At 40.0% G+C, this 22,379-nt stretch overlaps 1 protein-coding gene across 2 annotated transcripts in view; it reads right to left on the minus strand.

Annotated features, from left to right (window-relative positions):
• SLIT2 (slit guidance ligand 2) overlaps positions 1-22,172 on the minus strand; it is a 388,499-nt gene extending 366,327 nt beyond the window's left edge. For both annotated transcript variants that reach the window (XM_062212660.1, XM_062212659.1), the window contains exons 1-4: positions 21,994-22,172; positions 19,349-19,420; positions 18,149-18,220; positions 4,952-5,023 (exon numbers count right to left, since the gene is read on the minus strand). In XM_062212660.1, coding sequence (XP_062068644.1) covers positions 4,952-5,023; positions 18,149-18,220; positions 19,349-19,420; positions 21,994-22,172 — 395 coding nt within the window. The remainder of the gene's footprint in view (positions 1-4,951; positions 5,024-18,148; positions 18,221-19,348; positions 19,421-21,993) is intronic.
• Between the last annotated feature and the right edge of the window lie 207 nt (positions 22,173-22,379).

The following is a 22,379-nucleotide window of genomic DNA, read 5'->3' on the forward strand; positions in this document are numbered from 1 at the left end:
CTCTAGTAGCCCACACTCTAATCAGACCTGGCGGAAATTAATTCAAGAGGAATTTTTACATGGGCTCCACTGTCGTATTCTGCTTTCATGTTGACTACAAGAATCCTAGCAGACTACACTGACATCCAAGGACTAGGGGGCTCATTTATATGAGTGTAGCATCCTACTGCTGCTATATTTTGATTAGGTGGAAAAATGGATCCTTTGATTGTGCTATGTCTACCAAGCAAAATACTTCAGTGTTTACAACACCGATAGGGATCACACATTTAATTAGCCGAGTTACCCCTCATCTCTAACTTGCCTCTCTAGTATTCATAACGCCTTCTCAGAGTTACTCTTTGCTCATTCAAGCTGCAAACCCAGAATCTGTCACAGATTTAATTCATTACATCAAACACTTAGAGCTTCTAAAGGTCAAGCCTTACACTAGGCCCTGGGGATGTTCAAAAAATGTTTTCATAACACACATATAAGCAACATTTATGTGCATAGTCATAAAAATAAAACTATGATGATGATAACTGACAAGTGTAATAGTGGTTAAATCTGGTTGTGAGATAATGAATTCCTACTTTCTCTTTCCTATTTTTCTGATATTTCTAACCGTTTTTACAACAAACATGTTTTATGCTTAAAACCATTAAAAACAAAAAACTAAGGCTCCTGCTAAGGAAGTGGTGAAAAGGAAAATAAAGACACTTAACTGTATCTTTTTTTATGCTTAGCAAGTTAATTTTTATTTTAAAAGAACAAAATATGTCTTCCTCTTTTAAAGACTCCAAATATTAGAACTATAAAAAACTATTTTGAGAATCTAGATCCTGCAAATGAGTTGTGGCCTGACAAATCAATTTAAGCAATTAAAATCTATCTACCCCAGGTAAGTATGCACTACGCCATAAAAACAATGCATGGCTTTAACACTTTAATCTGTGATTAATACTACATAATTTAGTGAATTTAGTGGGCCAGAAGTTCATTGGAAATAATAAATACCACTTCTGAACCAGAAATTAAAGGGTTTCATTCATTCAAAGAAATAAAATGAGTCACTGGGACATACAGGATGTATTTTTATTGGTTTGGCTGGTTGGTTTTGGTCTGGTAGATATGAGTGAAAAATGAGTTTCTGTGAAGGGCTTTGGTTATTCAAGCTTATGCTAGAGGTCTGGGTAAATATCATAATGCTCAAAGAAACAAACTGAAAACCACAAAACAAATATTTATAACCAAAGGAGTAACCACAATACTATCGATGAAATTCTTCTCTAATGAGCCTGGATTAGTTCTTGCAAACTCAACTCAGAAACTGTGAATCACACACTTGCAAGTCTACTTTAAGGTTACACTTACAGGGGAGGTTTGTGTATGCCACTCATGGATTTCAATTAATCAGAGTCAGCCATTTCAAAACTCCCTGCGATTTCTGTCTTAAACAAATCCAGATTTCTCTGAAAATCATTTTCTCCACTTGTAGATTGATATTAAAAATGCAACCTCGGTTTTTGAGGAGAAGCAAAGGAGGATGTAGTCTCTGTATGTAAGTTAAGAGACCCATGTGCTGTCTCTTTTAACCTCCAACCTATGGCCTTTTCCTTTACTTACACTTCCCATCTGTCAACAAGTGCTTGTAATTTTATTACACTGTCCTGTAGTTTACGCAGAGTTGGTATTATTTTACAGAGTTCTGTTAATGGACTGGATAAATGGTAATGCTATTTAAACTAGTCTCCTGCTCCAACAAACACAGCTGCAACTGTACTACTATTTCTGAGCAAACATCTTGACCTGAACACGTAGTGCTCTCTCAACCCGTCCAAAGAGAAATTGGAGCAGACAGCAAAGGAAAAGCATATTTGGCTGCTAGCAGCAACCAACCGTGTCGAATCATAATTCATATACAGTGTACCCTCCTTTTCTTTTATATTGCATTTGGAGTCCACAGAAAGCATGTGTCCTTCTACCACTGGCATCTCACTTTCAGCCAAGAGTCAAATGGTGATTATTCATTACAAACATGCAAAGAATATCTGTGCAATATCCAGTACATCAGGCTGGCTTTAATCTGAGCAAATGATGCTAAAAGTAAAATAATGTATGAACTGCATTTTAAGCTGGTAAACTTTCATTGGTGATATATCAGAGAAAAATACAGTTAAGTAGCTGTGAAAGCTACAATATGTAAGAAAAGAAATAATTGAAATATTAGTATTCTACTATTTAAAAAGAAAAAATAAATTCTAAATTCATTTTTCTTGATTTCTAGATATGTGAGGCCCTCCTACAGCATATAATAGAGCAACTATCGATTTGTTAGTATGTAATCAATAACCAGTCAATTACTTTCTTATCCTAATACTTTCTTCCTGTTATTTTAAAATTCTACATCGTTTCTTCTATCATCTATCACTATTGTGCAAAAAAGACACTTTTTAAATGGGAATTTTAAAAGCCTCTTTTGCATGCAGATTTGCAAACAGTTTTCCATCCCCCCAGAATATTTTTTCAGGTAGGCTACTAGACACTGTACCATATTAACAAAATTTGAACCTATACCCTTGCTTTCCATAGTCAACATCACTAACTGGTTATTTTGGTTATTAAAGATGCTAGATGACAGCTATTTAATTCAAAAATCACCATCACAGAAAAGTGGTTACACAAAGCTTATAACTTATCTTTTCAAGAGAACAATTACTGTTAACAATTCATTAAAGTATAATTTAGAGGAGGCAACAGTTCCTCAATTCAAAAGAAGACTCCTGAGTTGAGGATGCAGTATATACCCTAAGTTTCTGTATGCATTGACTGTCTATATGAAGTGTCAAATCCAAAGCAAAGAGGGACAATAATAAACAGTAAGCTATCAAGCTATAACTCCAGGAATATCAAAATTGCCATGTCTTTCTTGTAACCAGTTCTACCTAACAAACCTAACTTTAGCTTTCATTACGTCCCAGGGAAAAATCCTTTGATTCCAACAGGCTCATAAAAGGGCTGAATGCATTTTCTAACTACCCATTGTCCTAATTTTTCACATGCCTAAATTAACTAGAAAGTGTCATTTTATACTTTCACAAGTTAAAATTCTTTGATTCACTTAAAAATGTCATCCCTTTCTTTCATATAGAAGTTTCATAAAGTTTTAAAATAACAAAATATATGAAAAAATATTTTACCCACTATCTGGTACTGTCAATGAGGGCAAAATGTCTAACAAAATATAGTTTGTAGGTGGGGAATTCTGCAACGGATTACACCATCTGAAACTGGAGACACTAATCCAAATACGTTTGGAATAAACATCAAACATTCTTGTTTCTTAGATAGTGCTGAGATTACTTCCTACATTTTCCCTTTTTGGCTTAATAATGTTCAGTCAAGATAACAGTCATCCCTTTCAAATTTTATATTTATAATATACAAAATAGTTTCCTAGAATGTTAACTGTTTTTATGTGCACAGTGCGCAGTAGTTTAACTGAACTCACGATACACTAGTCTTGAGGTCAATTCTTTAAAATCTCCTTCAATGACAATATTTAAAGCAGAAAGTAGAATACTACTGAAATTATCCTCACAGCCCTTCCTGGAAACTAAGCACAAATATTTCAATAGAAATATCAACTGATATACATACACAGAGTCTTTATAGTAGCCTGCTCCCTATTTCCTCAGTAAAAGTAGTCCCTAAAGAATTTTTTATTAAAATGCCTGTCCAAGGTTTCTTTATTTGATTTTTTAAAAATTTCCTTCAATTGGGCCAATTAAACAGCAGGGGACACAAAGAAGAGGAGAAATCCTGCCAGCGGCTTTAGCTATCCTCAGAGGAACAATGTCAGAGTCAGACTCTAGAGAGCTGGTCTGGCATGTCAGCTGGGCAAGTTCTCCCTGCAGCGAGTGGAGACACCAGGAGCGCCTAAGGGAGACCATGATTACCACGGGGGAACGTGTTAGGGACAGTCCTCTAACTTCTGGAATTGATGACCACATTGTTGAACTAGTAGGTTGCAAAACCTTGGCTATAAAGTCACGTTTGGGGAAAAAAAAAAAGCAATATGCTCACTTACTCTACAAACACTACCATATGGGACATCCCCACTGTCCAGGTGGGGCCACTCGAAGCAGTTTATATATCCCAGTACTTTTTTTCCCAACATGCGTGAACATCAATAATCATTGCTGTTTATTTTTCCAACACTTTGTAGTTTATCTTCCATCTGCATAAAATCATTCATGTGGCTGAAAATCTAATTTTAAAAGCTTTCAAATGTGTTTTCACTATTATACATTAGGTCAGCGCACAAGCATTCCAAGGAGGAAAAACTGTTTCTTCCTAATACTCACAGTATGCTCCTTTAAAGAACCACTTCCCTTTAACAGTCTATGACATAATTGATACGAAAACCTTGCCTTACAGACACACATATTGTGGAATTTGGAATTCTGGCTTTAAAAGAAACACTTAAGAGATTTACTGCTCTCTTTAAATACCTTATAATAATATTTTCAGACTAATAAACACTACTACTTGAGTACAGAAACAATACCAAAAAGCCGACATTAAGAACCACAACTGTGTAAGAAACCACGCCAGCTTCCTCTTAACAGGAAGCACAGTAGCAACTTTTCTCTCAGAACTAACATTTCCAGAAAGTATGTACATTTCACCATCACTGGCTAATCAGAAAAAATAAACTAAAATAATACGATTATAATAACACATACATAAGCCACTTAGTACAGAAAAAAAAAAAAAAAAACCAACTTGAACCACTGGAAAACCAATCATAAATTTCCTTAAGGAACAACAACAAAAAAAGCAAAGCTTTAATCCATTAATCTGTTGGTGAGTACATTCCAGGAACGCACAGGAAAGAGATCCAAAACACACTTAATAAAGCACAAGGTACTACCCAAAGCGACAGTAACTGTTTGCATCTACTTACAGCCTGTATAGCTTCGCAGTCCCAAGAAACAGCAACTCAGGAAACAGCTGAAGGTGATTTTTGTTTAAACGCCTTTTGAGAAAACAAAAACAAAGCTTATGTTACACAGAAAATACACAACAATGAGACTGTGATTTGGTGGTGTTATGCCTCATCCTGTATTTCAGGGAAGAATGAAATGACATTGAAGAGAATTCAAGCATTGCAAATCAAAACATGGTTACACCTTTTGTTACATGACTCTTTAAAGCAATTTTCTATTATGCTTACTCAGATGATTACTGGAGCCTACACTTTAAACTCAAATTCTGTGCAGCATCAGTCAACCAGAATATACACAACGATAAAAGATTTCATGAAGCTCACTCAAGTCTGACAGCCAACTTTAACAAGCAACAGAAAAGACCACAGTCACTAGTACTTTAAAATAATTCATACTTCCCAAATGGCCTAAATTTCTAGGCAAAGCATTGTAGGGAAATGGAAATTTCAATTTTGCTACATTTTCATTTAGATGGGGGGGAAAAATGTGAGAAAGTATCACATGATTTGTCCCTGCAGACAAAAATCAGGAGAAAGTCAACAGAGTTCAAACTTCAAACCACGGCCCTCAACTCTTAACTGTATTTGAGGTTCAGAGGTATAATGAACAGTGTCAAAAATGGTTTAAATGTTTTCAAATGTTTAGGTGATACTGGAATGTTCTAAATGTCTTAGAGAAGAGCTTGATTGCAACTCTCTAACTCAATTGAAGCCCTATGCTATGTAACAAAGTTATTTTGGACCATGAAATAAAGAATGGGGGAAAAAAATCTTATTCTGATGTGCTAATAGGCCTAAACCATCTGTCATAAGTGTACAATTTAACAATTAAAAATAATTTGTCTATGTCTCTGCAATCTAAATAAAATAATGACAAGCTGAGGTAAATTGCACACAAATGATGCTTTAGCTCTCAAGGAGCAGAAGCAAATCCAAGAATTCATGTCACCCTGACGAAACCAGAGGTATTTGTTAAGTCTTGAAGATAAATGCGAAGGGACAAGAAAAGAGACTGTATTAGCCTAGATGTATGTAAAGGGTCATCAGTTAGAAGCAAAACTGTACCCATTTAGCATTACAGGACAGAAACAGGACTAGTGACTGCAAATTCCAAGAAAGTAGATTAAAAAGGAAAACTGTTCTAAGACTTAGAAATATTAACAAATAGAATGATCTGCCTTGAGAAAACTTTCAATTCTGTGTTCTGGCAGAGGCTACGGAATTGTTTTTTTCCTACAAAGGATGTAATAAAAGGAAATCCTATATTAGATGAGAAACTGGAGCAACTGAACTCAGAATTTCTTCCAATCTTCAAACACACAGGGCAGTGATGGTAACCATACTTTCACTACATAAACTCCCACTACGAAAAACTGGCCATTTACAAAACATTCTCAGCACTTAATAAAATGCACACTAATAAAAACTTATGCCAAGACAAAAAGGGGGCAAATAGTTAAATTACTGGTGGAAGGGCAAATTTACTTCCCACTGACATTAATTTTTATGAACACAATACTTAAGAAGGCTAGATTTAAAGTGAAACCAAAAGTTTATTAATTTGTTCTCTGTTGAGCATGATTCTGAGGAAGGAGTAACTTCCAGAGTCACCTATTAAGCTATTTCGATAAAATAAGTTTAATTATGACTTGGTTATATTTCTCTCTCAAAAAGGTAGACTAAACATATTCACCAATTTTCCTAGAAAAGCAACAACTTCTGGGAGGACCCCCGCTATCCAAAGATCCCATTTCAATTTCTAAAACAGCAGAAATAGGACTTCCATAATCTGGTCCAAACCATCAGAATAACACTCCTCATCTGAGGTCCTCCAGTCACAACAGGCATGCTCCTTCAGGGGCTCAGCCCTGTGGAGGCAGGGTCTGTATGCAGAGGCTCCCCTTTTCTCCAACGGCACTCAGCATCCTCTCTGAACCTTCTCCAGGTAGTCCCACACAGAGTTAGGGCCTCCCTTGGTTGTGTCCCCACAGCATTTGAAAAGCTAAGGTCTCTTACCCTGAATTATGTTTATTCATGTACTGATGTCTTTCCTGCTAGGGTGTGAGCTCAAGTATGAAGCCCAGGTTTTAGCATTCCCTGTCTTCTTCTCTGGCACCCAGGTTTTAGACCCCTTCAAAAGGCAAAGAGAACAGTCTGCTCTCACTCAGCATTTCCTAGCCTTCCCTGACACTTATTAGATTCTTTGGAAATGTTGCATAAGAAGAGAATGATCTCACTGCATTTTGATATAACTTATCAATGACCCCGTACAAGCCAGAACTTACTTCTCTTAGGTTATATGCCACACTCTAGCCAATGAAAGGCTCACCATCAAACCAGCTTTCATGTGCCTAAGACAGCAGCTACATTCTTCCCCTTCCAACAGCCTCCTTGCCTTCAACCCCTACCCCATACAACTTCAACATCACCAAGAAGCTACAAAGAATTCAGTATTTTCAAACCAGTTCAGACATATAAGTAATTTAGAGCTGCCACTAGCTATCATAGTAAGGGTCCTAGAAAAGTGTAATTTCATATATGGTGAGAAAAGAAATATCTCAGATTGGTGCCATCATTATCTTTTACATTATTATTACCATTTTCACATTCACTCCACAGGTAATAGCTAGCAGAGATTAAGCTTCCTATGTGATGGTCACTGTTCTGAAAGCTTTATCGGAGTCATCTGCTATTAACAACATCTCCAAGAGGCAGAGCAATTCTCTCTGCGTTTCTGGAGACACGCAATTAGCTCAAAGACAGCCAGGACTTGGATGCAGGTGGCAGGAGCCCAGAGCAGATCCTCTGAATCAGCTCTCTCAAAGAAACAAAGTCTAAACACTTGCAACAATAATTCAAAATGGTATAATTCTGAAACCTTCCTTTTCACCCTTCTTTCCTTGGAAAAAAACAGTTTTATGTAGTTCACTTCATACATATGTATGAATTAGTCACCTGAAAATAAAACATCAAGTTTAATTTAAGGAGAAAACTGGGTTGATGTTGCAAACACTTATTTAAAATACCAAAAGAAAAGAAAAATACATGGACATTTTTCTCTGAATTCAAGTGGTTTGTTACTTTCATGAGAGTTATTATGATCTTAATGTCTAAACAAACCAAAATACATTTCTCTGCAAGCATAAAACAAAGGTAGTATCACACCAAAGAAGAAAGATAACAGTTGGTGAGTGGCAATATGTACAGCAAAATAAGTAAATAAAATGAAACAGTAAAAGTTGCTTTTTTTCCTTGTAAAGTATAAATACACTTTTGGCTACTGTTCTTTCTCCCATCAGTAATAAGGTTAAATGGACATATAGACATTAAAATAAAAAGAAATTCTTCCGAAGTATCCAATAATGAAAAACTTTTTAAGGAGACATTCTAGTACAATAACCAAAAATTAAAGCCTTAAATTGAAGAATACTTTATAAAATCTATAGTGACTTTAAAGATTATTAAGTTGCATAACAATTACTGAATAGAGCCACAGAAAAAGTAATCTTGCTCCTAATGCCAGGAAAAAAAAATCACTTAGTGGCTTGAAGATGAGACTTGTACTGGCATAATAAGCAGTCTAATGTGAAGGAGTTGAAGTTAAAATGTGATGGTCCCATAATAGGAAAACAGTATTCAGTGAATCCATAAACCACAGAGGATGACTTATGGGGACCAACATAAATTAGCTCTATCAAACAGACCAGGTAAGTCAATTGCGCATTCATTGTTCAGAACGAGAACACTCAACTGTGTCGAGAGATAACAGAGGTATAATGACACCTAGTTCCTGTGTCATCACCCTAGATCAAATTGGGCCACACAATCCCAGACCTGTTCAAGAATTCACTGGGTACTAATTTATTGTTTCAGAACGGTAGGTAGTGTATATGTTTAAAATATCATTTTCTTAGGGCAAAGATGAGAAGAGCCCTGTAATTTTTCCACAATACCAGCTAATTCTTGAGCATGACTTTCAGAGGGATGAGTGATCTTCTGTGCTGTATTGAACACCACTGGCCTCTAAAATGCTGATTCTAAACAACCTCAATTCAAAGGGCAGCCTGAGCATTATTGACAAGCACTGTTTTAAATTATTATCTGCCAGCTGCTCCTGTGACTCTTGTCCTTTGGTAGAGGTTATCTTTTTCCACTCTCACCTCAATTCAATTAATATTTACAACCTTCTGTTCAATTCAAAATATAAATTGAAAACATTTTTATCAAAGCCAGTGAAAAATGGATACTTCATATTTCCATGTTATTGTAAATAAAAGATATTTTAGCCATATGCTTGGTTTGAAAAGCTTTCAATAAATGTTGCCTTAAAAAGCCTATCATGGCCGGTGCCGCGGCTTGCTAGGCTAATCCTCCGCCTTGCGGCACCGGAACACCAGGTTCTAGTCCCGGTCGGGGCACCGGATTCTGTCCCGGTTGCCCCTCTTCCAGGCCAGCTCTCTGCTGTGGCCAGGGAGTGCAGAGGAGGATGGCCCAAGTGCTTGGGCCCTGCACCCCATGGGAGACCAGGAGAAGCACCTGGCTCCTGCCATCGGATCAGCGCGGTGCGCCGGCCGCAGCATGCCGGCCGCGGCGGCCATTGGAGGGTGAACCAACGGCAAAAGGAAGACCTTTCTCTCTGTCTCTCTCTCTCACTGTCCACTCTGCGTGTCAAAAAAAATTAAAAAATAAAAAATAAATAAATTTAAAAAAAAAAAAAGCCTGTCATGGGGCTAGGGCTATGGCTTAGCAGGTTAACACCCTGTCCTGAAGCACTGGTATCCCATATGGGCGCTGGTTCAAGACCCGGCTGCTCCACTTCCGATCCAGCTCTCTGCTATGGCCTGGGAAAGCAGTAGAAGATGGTCTAAGTCCTTGGGCCCCTGCACCCACATGGGAGACTCTTAAGAAGCTCCTGGCTCCTTGCTTCAGATCAGCACAGCTTGGGCCATTGCGGCCAACTGGGAAGTGAACCATTGGATGGAAGATTCTCTCTCTCTCTCTCTCTCTCTCTCCCTCTCTCTCTCTATGCCTCTCCTCTCTCTGTGTAACTCTTTCAAATAAATAAATAAATATTAAAAAAAAAAGTCATCAGTCAGGGGTAGAAACTAAGAGCCTGGGAATTCCAACCAAGTCTCCCATGTGGGTTACTAGACTCACATACTTGAACCATCACCTGCCACCTCTCAGGATGTTCACTGGAAGGAAGCTGGATCAGAAGTAGAGAAACGCAGCCTCGCAGCTGGCACTCTCTGTGGGATGTGGGCATCCCAAGTGGTGACCTGACTGCTGAATCAATCATCAGCTCTAAGCCTACCATTTCTAAAGCAAATATGTCATCACTTATCTTGTAGTACATGAATAAAGATTGTGTTTTCAGTGTGTTCCCAATGAAAATTTCATCCTATCCCATGCCAGAGAGGTCAACTCATTAATAAAAATGTTCCTTCCTCTTTGGGGCCATTATTTCTTGGTATTTCCACACATATCCACAGAGATTATGAGAAATACTCTGAAACAAAACATGAAGGGGGCCGTACTTTCTTCAGTCTCTTCAAAACATAAAAGCAGAATAAAGGTGATAACAATTATATATTCATAAAAGTCATATCTATTATATGTAGGCAATAGCAGATAAGATGAAATAATTCCTATACTCATCTCTTAAGAAATAAGAGAACTCTGCTGAAATGGCTAAGCATTTTTCAAGTGCTGGGTGCCAGGAATTTTATAAAACTACCCCCTTTATCATACTTAATTCATAGATTGCCGCTATAAAACATAGTAATCCCTGGGGCCGGCACTGTGGTGCAGAGGGCTAAGCCTCAGCCCACAGTGCCAGCATCCCATATGGGCACCAGTTTGTGTCCTGGCTGCTTGTCTTCTGATCCAGCTTCCTGCTACGGCCTGGGAAAGCTGTGGAAGATGACCCAAGTGCTTGGGCCCCTGCACCCATGTGGGAGACCTGGAAGAAGCTCCTGGCTCCTGGCTTGGAATAGCCCAGCTTCGGCAGTCACAGCCATTTGGGGAATGAAGGAGCAGATGCAAGACCTTTCCGTCTCTCCCTCTCTCTCTGTCTATAGCCTACCTCTCAAATAAAATAAATAAGTAAATAAATCTTTTTTAAAAAAGACATAATAATTCCTGTTTTTGTTTTTTTAAAGATATATTTATTTATTTTATTTGAAAGGCAGAGTTACAGAGAGGAGGAGGGACAGAGAGATCTTCGATCCACTGATTCACCCCCAAAATGGCCACAAAAGCCGGAGCTGGGCCAGACCAAAGCCACAAGACAAGAGCTTCTTTTGGGTGTCCCACGTGGGTGTGGGGGCCCAAGTACTTGGGCCATTCTCCACTGCTTTCCATGTTAGCAGGTGCCCACATGGACTGTCAGTGTTGCAGGGGGCAGGTTAGCACACTACACCACAGCACCAGCCCCAATAGTTCCTGTTTTAAAGACGAGAACATTGTAATTTTGAAAGATGAGGGGAAGTGATCAATGCCTCAAGGAAGGTTGGGGAGAGGGGCCGTGGTGGCGCATCCAGTTAAGCAACTGTTTACAATGCTGGAATCCCATACCAGAAGGCCAGTTCCAGCTGTAGCCACTCTGCTTCCAATGTAGCTTCCTGTTAACTTACCTGGGAAGGCGGCAGATATTACCTTCTGGCTTAGGCCAGAACCAGACCTGGCTGTTGTGGACGGCTGGGAAGTGAGCCAGCAGATGGGAGAAAGATCTCCTTCTCTCTCTCTCATCCTCTCTCCCCACCATCCCTTTCTTTCCAATAAATAAATCTTTTAATAAAAAACATTTCATAGTGGAATTGGAATCAGTGTTTTCTGATGCCGCTCTTATCTAACGTTTCTGATTTTAAAAGGGGGAAGAGGAGTTGGTTGGAAGGCATGTTGCCTGGTGTTCCTGGGACAACATGCACCAACAGAGAATATTATAAAAAAGCCTGAAGAAAACAAGGGCATCTGGATAATTCCCAGCCCACTTTCTCTTGCCAGAACCGAAAACAGCAGCACATGGTCAGCGCTCCAGGATTACCTTCATCCAGAGGACAGACACAGAAAGAAAACAGCCTAGTAATTTCCTGTAAACTTTATAAAGCAATATTCCTGTTTTCGTAATACCAAATCAGCCCTGTTTTTCCTGGATTTCCATTCTGAACACATTCTCCCTGATACTCCTTCTGATCCAGCAGCTCTATCTTGCTTTGAAAAATACCAGCAATATATATATATGAAGTCCATGCACAGAAGTCTCTGACTGCATGCAAAGTTGTGGAAGTCAGTCTAGAAGGCTATAATTGAAGCAGAAAAGTATCCAAAAGCAATGAAAGACAGAAGTCAGTGTAAAATATTTGACATTCGGCTGCTTCGACAAATACAATGTAACAGTGCAAACTAAACCACTCATTTCAGGGGAGACAGAAAGGACACAGCATCCAGCAAACACTCCCACAAAGGAAGAGCCCAAAACAGATGTGGGAAAAATAAACAGCCTCGCTGCTTCAGAATTTGTAAAACAGTCCACAAAGAGTAAATGGGTCTTCCCATCACTGTTCAACTTCAGGCCCATAAAAAAAAAAAAAAAAAAAAATTCGCATGAGAAACTGTCTCAGAGAGATTCACTGTTATGCTAAATTTGTAATAATTCCTTTGCATTAAAGCTTTCTAGGACCATAGTCAGAAAACATAATTCAAACGAGTCCATGCTGCTTCTAAGTAGGTGAGAAAAACTGACATTTAATATCATATAAGGTAAAGCATTTTTATTTTATGAAATGTGCATACGCAGCTCTAATTTTTAAAGAGACTTTCCAAGAAGATGAGTGCAGTGACTTTAAATGTAGATATAAAGATAGCAGAGCACAATTCTTTTGAGATGGGCTTGCCTTCTCCCCATGGAGATTAGTACTGTTCATTTGCCCTCACATTAAGAAAAGGTAAGTGTTAGGTGCTGCCTATAACGTGTAGGATTAGTCAGAAGAGGGGTTCTCAATATCCTTGAAGAACAGAGGATAAACAGCATTTGCCTTCAGACCTGTTCCACAACATACTCTTTACTTGAACTCATGTGTAGCAACCAAAAACAAAAGCCTTAGAGTGTCAGAGTTTCTCAGCCTCACCCTGTCAACTGAAGAATGGTTTGTGAATGCAGGGAGAATTAAATCAGAAGCCCCTTTACAGAGAAATAAAATGCCTTTTACTTATCCTCACCTGAGAGTTTGGTCTTTTTGCAGATGTGGTCTCCTTTATAAAAACAGATCTAGTCATCTCTAAATACAGATTTTCTTTATATCAATTTGAAGAAAATTTTCAAATGTCTTAAGTTAGCCAGTTTATTTTCCAGGACTCTTCACATGGCTCCACTTCATTATAATCATATTTTCAGGACTAAATGGTCAAGCAAGTATCAAACTACAAAGCTAGGAAGAGATATGTCATTTCAAATTGGAAGATTTGAAAATGAAGAATTTAAGGCAATATTGATGGCAAAAGTTCACATTCATTCATTATAAGTAAGAAAAATGAAGGGTCCACATGTTTTAATCACTTCCGTAATTTCCCTAATACAAGACTATAAGGTGATGGCGATATTCACGTAAAACCAACTACAAAGCTAGGAAGCTTTTTCATGGCATGTTATTGAGTCTAACATGATCTAAACATGCATGCATTTAATTTTTGCAGTTATAAAGTCAGTAACAAAACATCCTAATAATGACAATGCTAAAACATATCAAATGTGTTCTCACACTCTTGGTTTTTTGTTATGAAGGAATCTGCAAAAAGAGAAGCTGATTTTCACTAATGGAATCCTGAAGTACCCTGGGTCCCCATAAAAGGCCATAAAGCAGGATTTAATGACTTCAGCATTTCCCACAAACAACAAGTGAACAACAGCATTTCACACCAGCCCACAGAATTTTTGGGTCTCCATGTGACTTTCAAACACTCAAGGACATCACATATCATGAGAAATATTCTGCACTGGTATTTCACATGAAGAATTTAACTGCAGATAGGCACAAGTAGGTACCCTCAGCAAAATGTAAAAAAAAAAAAAAAAGTGTATTCCATACATGTTCTGATTCTTTACTGTAGTGTACCTGTAGATGATTTTTCCTTAACTAATTTTTCCTGAATCATTTAGCCACATTAGATTTCATTGGAACATTTTGATTAAGTAATAGGAGAACTGTCAACACCATCCCAACAAGGTGCCCTGTCGAGACGCTGTTTGCAGCCCAGATAAACAGGTACTGCTGGTGGTGGAGTATCCTAGAAAACCTGCCATTGCACATGTTCGGTCTGGGAGTATTGTAACAAACTGTCAAAACAGGAAGTAATGTGTGCTTGTGGTGTGTAGGCAGGACTCAAATTTATTCCTTTTGCAGTGACTCATAACCACATTCTGTGGATGATCATGTCATCTGATGCTGTTTTCTATACAACAGGAAAAAAAAAGGAGTGAAGGAAAAGGGGAGGAGAGTGACAGAGGAGAGGAACAAAGGAATAAGAGGGACAGAAGAAGGGGAGAGGAAGAAAGGGAGGTCCTAATAGGAAAGGAAGGAAGGAGGTAGACAGTGAGGAAGGATTTTGACATCCACCTCCTCCTTGACATCTTTTCTGACAATTCTGTAATGGATCCATGATTTGAAGTGGAAAGTATCATTATTTTGTACCTATAGTTTGTTTTTTTTTAATTATTTGATAAAGACTTTCCCATTCCATGCTAAGATTAAATTCAATTTAATGTGACCTTGTTTCTTATAAAGTTGTGGCTGGGGGTTGGTGCTGTGGTCCAGGGGCTTAAACTGCCACTCAGCAAGCCAGCAGAAGTCCTCTGCAGAATTCCAGGTACTCTGCTTCCTATCCAGCTTCCTGGTAATGCACCTGGGAAAGCCATAGATAATGGCCCAAGTGCTAGGGCTCCTGCCACAAGTGAGGGAGACTGGGATGGATTTCCTGGCTCACGGATTTGGTCTGGCTCAGACCTGGTTACTGCAGCCATTTGGAGAGTCAGCCAGTGGATCAAAGACCTCTGCTTGCTCGCTCTCGCTCTCGCTCTCTCGCTCTCGCTCTCTCTCTCTCCTTCTCTCTCTCTGTACAACTCTTTCAAATTAATATAAAAAAATTGGGGTCTAGTAGTTCAGACACCAGTTGGGACACCTGCATCCCATATCAGAGTGCCAGGGTTAGAATCCAGCTCCTCTCCCAAGTCCAGTGTCCAAGTAATGAAAACTCTAGGGACAGCAGATGATGGCTCAAGTAACTGAGTCCCAGTCACCCTTGTGGGAGACCTGGATTGAGTTACAGGCTCCAGGCTTGGGTCATTGCAAGCATCCTGGGAGTTAACCAGCAGATGGGAATGCTCTCTCCTGTGTGCACACTCTCTCTCCTCTGTCCCTGCTTGTCAAATAAAATAAAATTTCCAAGGCTTCAAAAAGAAAAATGTATTCTAAAAAGGCACAAATCTATTTTCAGATTTGTCTTCTTTTGATAGATCAAGTTAAAACTCCATCAACATAAAATAAGAAGAAAAAAGTAACTTTTAAATAATCATAAAAGGGCTTTAATTTTATCACTTTAAAATAGAAATAATTTAGAACCATGATATACAAATAAAAATTATCATGTTTGTTTTGTTCTTCATACAAGGAATGAAAATTAAGTCATTCTTCATTGTATGAATGGCATATCCAACATAGACCTGCACTTATATACTTTTTCATAATTTAGAATTACAAGTTAAATTTCCACATCTAAAGTGTTTAACACCACCTAAGCTTAAATAAAATGCATAATTAAAGGTTAATTCATTGATTACTTCCTATCTCTCACATTTTCCTTTGGAGCTTTCTGAAAGCTAGCAATTTTTGTGATGTTAATAACACTGACTAGAGTAAGGCTCTATATACCACAGGTCATAGGGACTTGTTATGTTCTTGGCAGTTTTTTAATTTTTATTTTTAAAGCACAGACTAAACAAAATGTAAAATGGTTTCACAAAAACACAAATTCACCCTTTAGCAAAACTGCCCTGCCATTTAATGTATTTTAAAAAATAAATATTTGAAAAGTGTATCCACAATGTTCCTAAGAAATGGTTTTGAATTCCAGAGTTCCAAGGAGATGAATTGGCTGTCAGATAACAATGTGCTTCCATCAGATGGACTTGGCAGTTGTAAACAAAAGGAATTTTCTCAGCTTTTCCTCACAAATATGAAATATTTGCTCTCGGCCAACAGCTGGGGAGACTTAAAGAAGTCCTGCATATATATTAGTTTTCATTCAAAATTACAAATCCTCCTCCCACTCTGAAACATCTGACAGAGTAGAATAGAAAACTGTTCTGAGTTGAAGTTACATTCCCAGGAGAAGCAAAAGTCAAAAAATAGTACCTACTCACAACTCCAAGCAAATTTCTGATCATACTGGTTAATAACTTTTAGGAAAAATTAATTTATTCAAAATGAAAGTTCAAGTGGTTCTCTGAGGTGGCTTAAAAAAAATAACAACACAGTTTGCTTTGCTCTACTATTCCTAAAAATATTTAAAACTATAGTATAACCAAAACAGAATCTGCATGAAAAGCCAACAAGATTCCTTCAATGATTTGGATGTTGAAACACGTAAGTATTTCTATCTAATGACCAGAAGTTATTCCTGAAACACTGTTAATGTTTAAATGGCAATTTAAACGATCTATTCATCTTACCAAACATTTAAATTAATGTATTTTTAATAGATGTGTTAAAAATAGCATGAGTTACTCACCAGGAGTTAAACTATTCATGAAACCCTATGAAGAAGATCAAAGAATAAATATTTTCAAAGCATTTTATATATACTTAGATTATATTTATTAGAAAATCAAATGTATATCTTGTTTTTATTTCTCCCAAAACTGGCTCAAATAGTGAGTTTAAATGCATTTTTCGTTCAACCATTATGTTCTCCGTGTTGTAATATATATCAGGAACAGTTTTTAACATTAAAATAGACAATTCCGCATTTTACTAGAGGTGGTGAAAATGTGGCCTATGTATTTACAAATATGGTAGAAGTTAACAAGCCATTTTTCCACTTATAGACAATTGCACTAAATTAACTTGTGCCCTTGGGCCCAGTGAATCTAATGTGTTTTACCTAAAACGACATCATATTTCATTATTTTAAATAATAACTTTATTTTTTTACCTAAACTGACTATTAAAGCAGCCATGGAAACTTATTAAAGTAATTGTTGCTACTTGTAATAGAGTTTTACTTGCCCTTGGAATGCAAACATATCAGATGCAAATATTCAAGGCATATGAAACATGGAATTCATACTTCAAATTACAAAGTCTATAATGTTTCCAAATTATTTCAGTTTTGCCTTTTGTAGACATACACCATAAACACACACACACATACACACACACGTCCTCAAATAATATAGATCCATCCATGAGATATTGTGTCTAAAAAACATATTTTAAGATCCGATGTCTATATTTAATCATCTTGGAAAAAAGAAGGATCAGTGTTAAATGACCACACCAGTAACAGTGTTCTTGTTTTAATAAGATCTTCAACTTTTTTTTCCAGAAGAAATATTTAGAAAGCTATCATAGTATAATGAAATAAAATTGTAAGTAGCAGTTATCAACAATTTTTACCGTAAGTGTTAAATATCAAAAGGCAAATCTTTACCAGTAAGAATTTAAAATACGTCTTCAAATATGACTAATGAAACACAAAGCAACAGCATAGAAATCAAAATAACTACAGGAGTAGCAAAAGTTCTTTTTTATAACATACCATTAATGCAAAAAAATTATGACAGTTCTTCCTACATCAGCAAACACAAATTATCAGAAAACACTTTTTAAATTGTACATCTTTAAGTAACAAAGCAATGGTTGTCAGGAAATAAATGTTTCAGAAAAGTGAATCTGTAACTTTGAGTTTGATTACGACCTACTGCTGTTTATCCAGAAACTCTACTTGTTATAAACAGCCTGAACACCACTTATTCACTCTCCTTCTCTGGTAAACTTGCAAAAGTTCACACATGAAACCGAAGACATGACCCTTAAAAATTCAAGCACTTGAAAAAAATTACAATTATGCTATCATAAGTCTGGAATTAAAAATACTTACAGTCTTTCCAGTTCTTTCAGATCCTGGAATGCTCCTCTTTCAATGGTGCTAATCTTATTCTCCATAAGCTGACTGAAATGCAAAATATAACATGCTTCTTAAAGTCACCACTACCTGAGAAAGTTTCAATTCAGCAACTTGAAACTTGTAACCGCCTTCCCTTTATAAAGTTAAATTTTGTTCTGGTTTGAGATCCAGCATCAAAATGACTGAGGATACATTTGAGAAAACTCAAGGAGGGGACATAGAATCCATATCACAAAACTTGCATGGAAAATACTGATAGTGTCTCACAAAATTCAGTAGTCAAAATTCTGCACCTTAAACTATTATATTTCTAAAGAACAATCCGTCATGCTGCAGCTTTGATATCTGTTTTTTTGGTACACTGATTTTCCATTGAGTTCTTAACTAAAGAATCAATAAACAGTAACTCATCACAGGCATACTTCAGTTTTGACTTAGAGATACACATCGGCAATGGGAAGACATCATAGTGGCCAAAAGGTATCCTAAGAGGTGAACAAGTTCACAGTCATCAGAAGTATATGACCTTGAGGTATAAAAGTTTACACGCCTATGGGTAAAAACAATTTTACATAGTACTCTCAAGTAATAGTGGGTTAAATTAGCTGTGAGTGAAACTAATTAAGGAACTAATCATATTGTAGTAATTCTATAAAAGCTACAAGATACTCATATAAGATATAAGCAACTTAGCCCAAAATATGACCAATACACTTTTTTCACCAAAAACTACCGAAAAGTTGTATTGCTTGAGTTTAATGTTAGAAATAATATCTAAATGTTATTAGCCTCATAAATTGTGAACTGTTCCATATTAGTAATAAGAAAACTCAGATTTATTTTTCTAGTTAATCTCAAATATTAAAAGTATCAAATGTCTCAGATTACATACTCATATCATGAAAGTAATTATATTTTTATACATATACTTAGGTTATGGTATAACAAAGATTCAAGATCATTTCGGCAATACTGTTTCTATGGCATGAATCCCATCTTAAAAATTCAACTTTTAATCAAAATTTGTATTGCAATGATAAATAAAAGTAATCAACACGTTAAATGAAATTGTGTTTGTGTCACTAGACCAGTTTTAAGAACTGAGATCAGTATATATAACCTTAAAAAGAAAAAAAAAAAATCTATCTCCAAAATACAGAAGAACACACTTACAGAACTCTCAGATGTCTAAGGCCAGCAAAGTCTGTCTTCGTAATCCGCGTGATGTTATTTCCATTCAAATCCCTGCGAGAAAAGCAGAAAATGAAAGTTTCATTTCTCCTACTATCTGGTTAAGCAAAACTTAAAGCAACTTATGAGCTTTAAACGTTTGCCCAATTAGTAGAACAGAGTCTCTGGGACTGAGAGGGGAGCAAACTTTGAAAACAATGTTTTTAGCGTGACTCTTAGCCAGTTTACAAAGCTCGTGTTTGCTGGCAAAGACAGGAACATGAGGTGGTTCTGCTACCACGGAAAATTCTCTTTTCCTGTGTGTCTCTTGTGTGCATGGAAGTGCTTTCAATTTTTGTACTTATAAGGATGTGTCCATCCATTTCACAGGTATTCTGCTTTTTTCACTGTTCTTGTTAGACACACCCCCAAAAAGTTCCCTTCAAGATGTTAAAGGAGCAGTTTTTTCACCCTGTTAGGAGGAGATTTTTAAAATCCGAATGCTAGCCTTAGATAGCATGGTGGCTAAACTTCTGAAGTTGGCATGCCATCGGGAAAATTGCACTTCATGGATTTGCATGTCTAGGCGTCTACCTTCCTACAAGTCTACATTTGGAGGAAAACTAAACCCCACTGCAGCTCAGGGAACCCCACTGTGAAGGCAAAGGGGAAACTGCTGGGGGCGGGGGCAATACTGGAAATGGGATTCAGGCCCTGACACTTTTGTTCAGATTTCAGCACCACTTTGCCTTCAAGAGTCGAACTCCCCTTCTCTGGCATCTCAGGTCAAGATCTAAACTTGCCCTGGTTCCAATCATTTCAACTAAAACCAGGTTTCGCTGGAGCCTGAAGATCCTCCCTCGTGGAAGTAGGTTCTCTCTGCCTTTGACTTGAAAACCTCATGTTTGAAAAAATCTATTTGAAGAGCTTACTTCGTCAATGACACAACTTCGTAAGCCAGCGCTGAGTCAACTGTTTTCTGAAAACTCTTTATATAGATTCCTAAGGATTTTCTTTCCCCAAGAACCTGAAACTCAATGGCCATTTCCCCGCTTTGAGTACATTCCCTTTTTGTTGGGTAAGATACGTTAGTGCTTAAACTTTAAACTGTTCTGAACAGCATGAAATGAGGAGTGCTAAAAGCTGAATCCCGCATTGCCTCTCTGTCTCTCCAATCCGCTTCTCCACTGTGAGCAAAGTGACACTGAGTTCTTCCTAAAATTGTTGGGGTCTTTTACCGACTATTTAACTGGAACCTCGACCTCCCCACACACCAGGGACAAAGGTGGGTCACGTCTTCTCTCTAGACAGCCCTCGTGGGGGACCCCGGCTCGTCCAGTACTGAGGACCTGAGAGAGACGGAGAGGAAAGCAGGGGGGACCCAGTGGCCTGGGGCGTGGGTGGGGGGAGAGGAAGAGCCTTTGCGAAGGAAGAAAGGGCTCACCTTGGGCGTTCTGGCGACCAAGGAAATGGGCTGGATAGGAAGGGAGAGTCCAGGCGCTGCGCAGGGCGCGGGTGCAGCCCTGCGGGTCTGAGGGCGCCCTCTCCGAGCCCGCAAGCCCCGCCACCCCGGGGCAGAGGAGGCCGCGGAAGCAGAGTCCAGGAGCGCTCGCCCCGCGGGGCCCACGCGCAACCGCAAGAGCGCAGCGCGCCCGGCGGCCTCGGCGCTCACAAAGAGAACGGCCTCCATGCTCCACTTCCCTGAACTCGGGGAGCGCCCCGCCAGGAGCGCGAGGGCCGTCCGCGCCGGCTCTGCGTTTACTTCTTCATTAGAGCCTCGCAGAGCCCCGGGAGGCGCGCGGGCAGCGGAGCGCGAAGAGGCAGAGGCCACGAGCCGCCGCTGTGCGCAGGGGCGCGGACCCCGCCCGGGAGGTGGCCGAGGGCCGGCGGGGGCGAGCCCAGCGCCACGGGGTCGCCGACGCAGCCGCACCGGCTCGGCGGGCTAACTTCGCCGAAGGGACGGGACGCGGTGGTCCGCCGCAGGCCCTCGCTCCGAGGAGGACCTCGGGGCTCGCCGCCGCCGCCCCGCAGGAGCAGGGGGCAGGGCAGAGAGTCGCGGGGGGCTACACGTGGCCACTGCGCGAGGCGTCGGCTCCCTCCCGGCCTGTGAGAAACGTCCCTGGGCGCCCCACCACCCCTTCTCCCCTCACTTCGTCCCCAGCGAGGCGACAAAAACCCAGAGGACGAAGTTTTTTTTTTTTCCTCTTTTGAACCAACCCCCTGCCGCGTCCCCTCCTCACCAGCCCCGGGTGACAAGAATGGAGACCCGGCCCTGAAATCGACCTGCGAGCGTCAGCAACCGCAAGGTGACTGCGTTGGCGGAGTCTGGGGAACTAAGTCGCGTCTCTGTTTCCGAGAGTACCTGTCCCCCACCTCCCCGCTCCCCAGGTCCCGCAAAGGCGCCCGCAAGCGGCTTGGAGTGGCGGGAGCAGCGCCGGGGGCGGGGGGTGGGGAGCGAGGCGTCGAGCGCCGCCGCCCGCGGACCCGCCCCTCCCTGGGCAGTGCCCTCCCGGAGAGCCCACCTCCGCGGCGCGCGTGCGGGAGAGGGAGCCAGGGCTGCGCCAGGCACGGGTGCGGCGCCGCTCGGTGCCTCCGGTCCGGGGGCAGGAGGGCGACCCCGACGGAGAGAGCGCAGAGCGCATACTCACAGTCTCTCGGTGTTGCGGGGAATGTTCCTGGGCACGCTGCGCAGCGCCAGCCCGTGACAGTCCACCGTGCTGCCGGAGCAGGAGCACTGCGCCGGGCACGCCTGCGGCGCCACCTCACTCAGGATCGCCAGCACCAACCCCAGCGACAGGGGCAGTGCCTGCCAGCCGACGCCGCGCATCTTCCCCCGCCGCCGCCGCCGCCGCCTCGCCCGCTGGCGCCAGGGGGTTCTCTAGTAGCTTGCTGCTCCGAGCGACCCTTGCACGGTCGGAGGCTCAGCGCCCGGCGTGCCCAGGGAAATGTGCACAAAATAATATGGAACAGTAATAATATTCAGGGCAGTAGAGCCGAGAGAGGCACGCACGCCTCCCAGCTCCCTCTTCCACCC

The sequence above is a fragment of the Lepus europaeus genome, chromosome 16 (assembly GCF_033115175.1).
Source record: "Lepus europaeus isolate LE1 chromosome 16, mLepTim1.pri, whole genome shotgun sequence".
Lineage (NCBI taxonomy): Eukaryota > Metazoa > Chordata > Mammalia > Lagomorpha > Leporidae > Lepus > Lepus europaeus.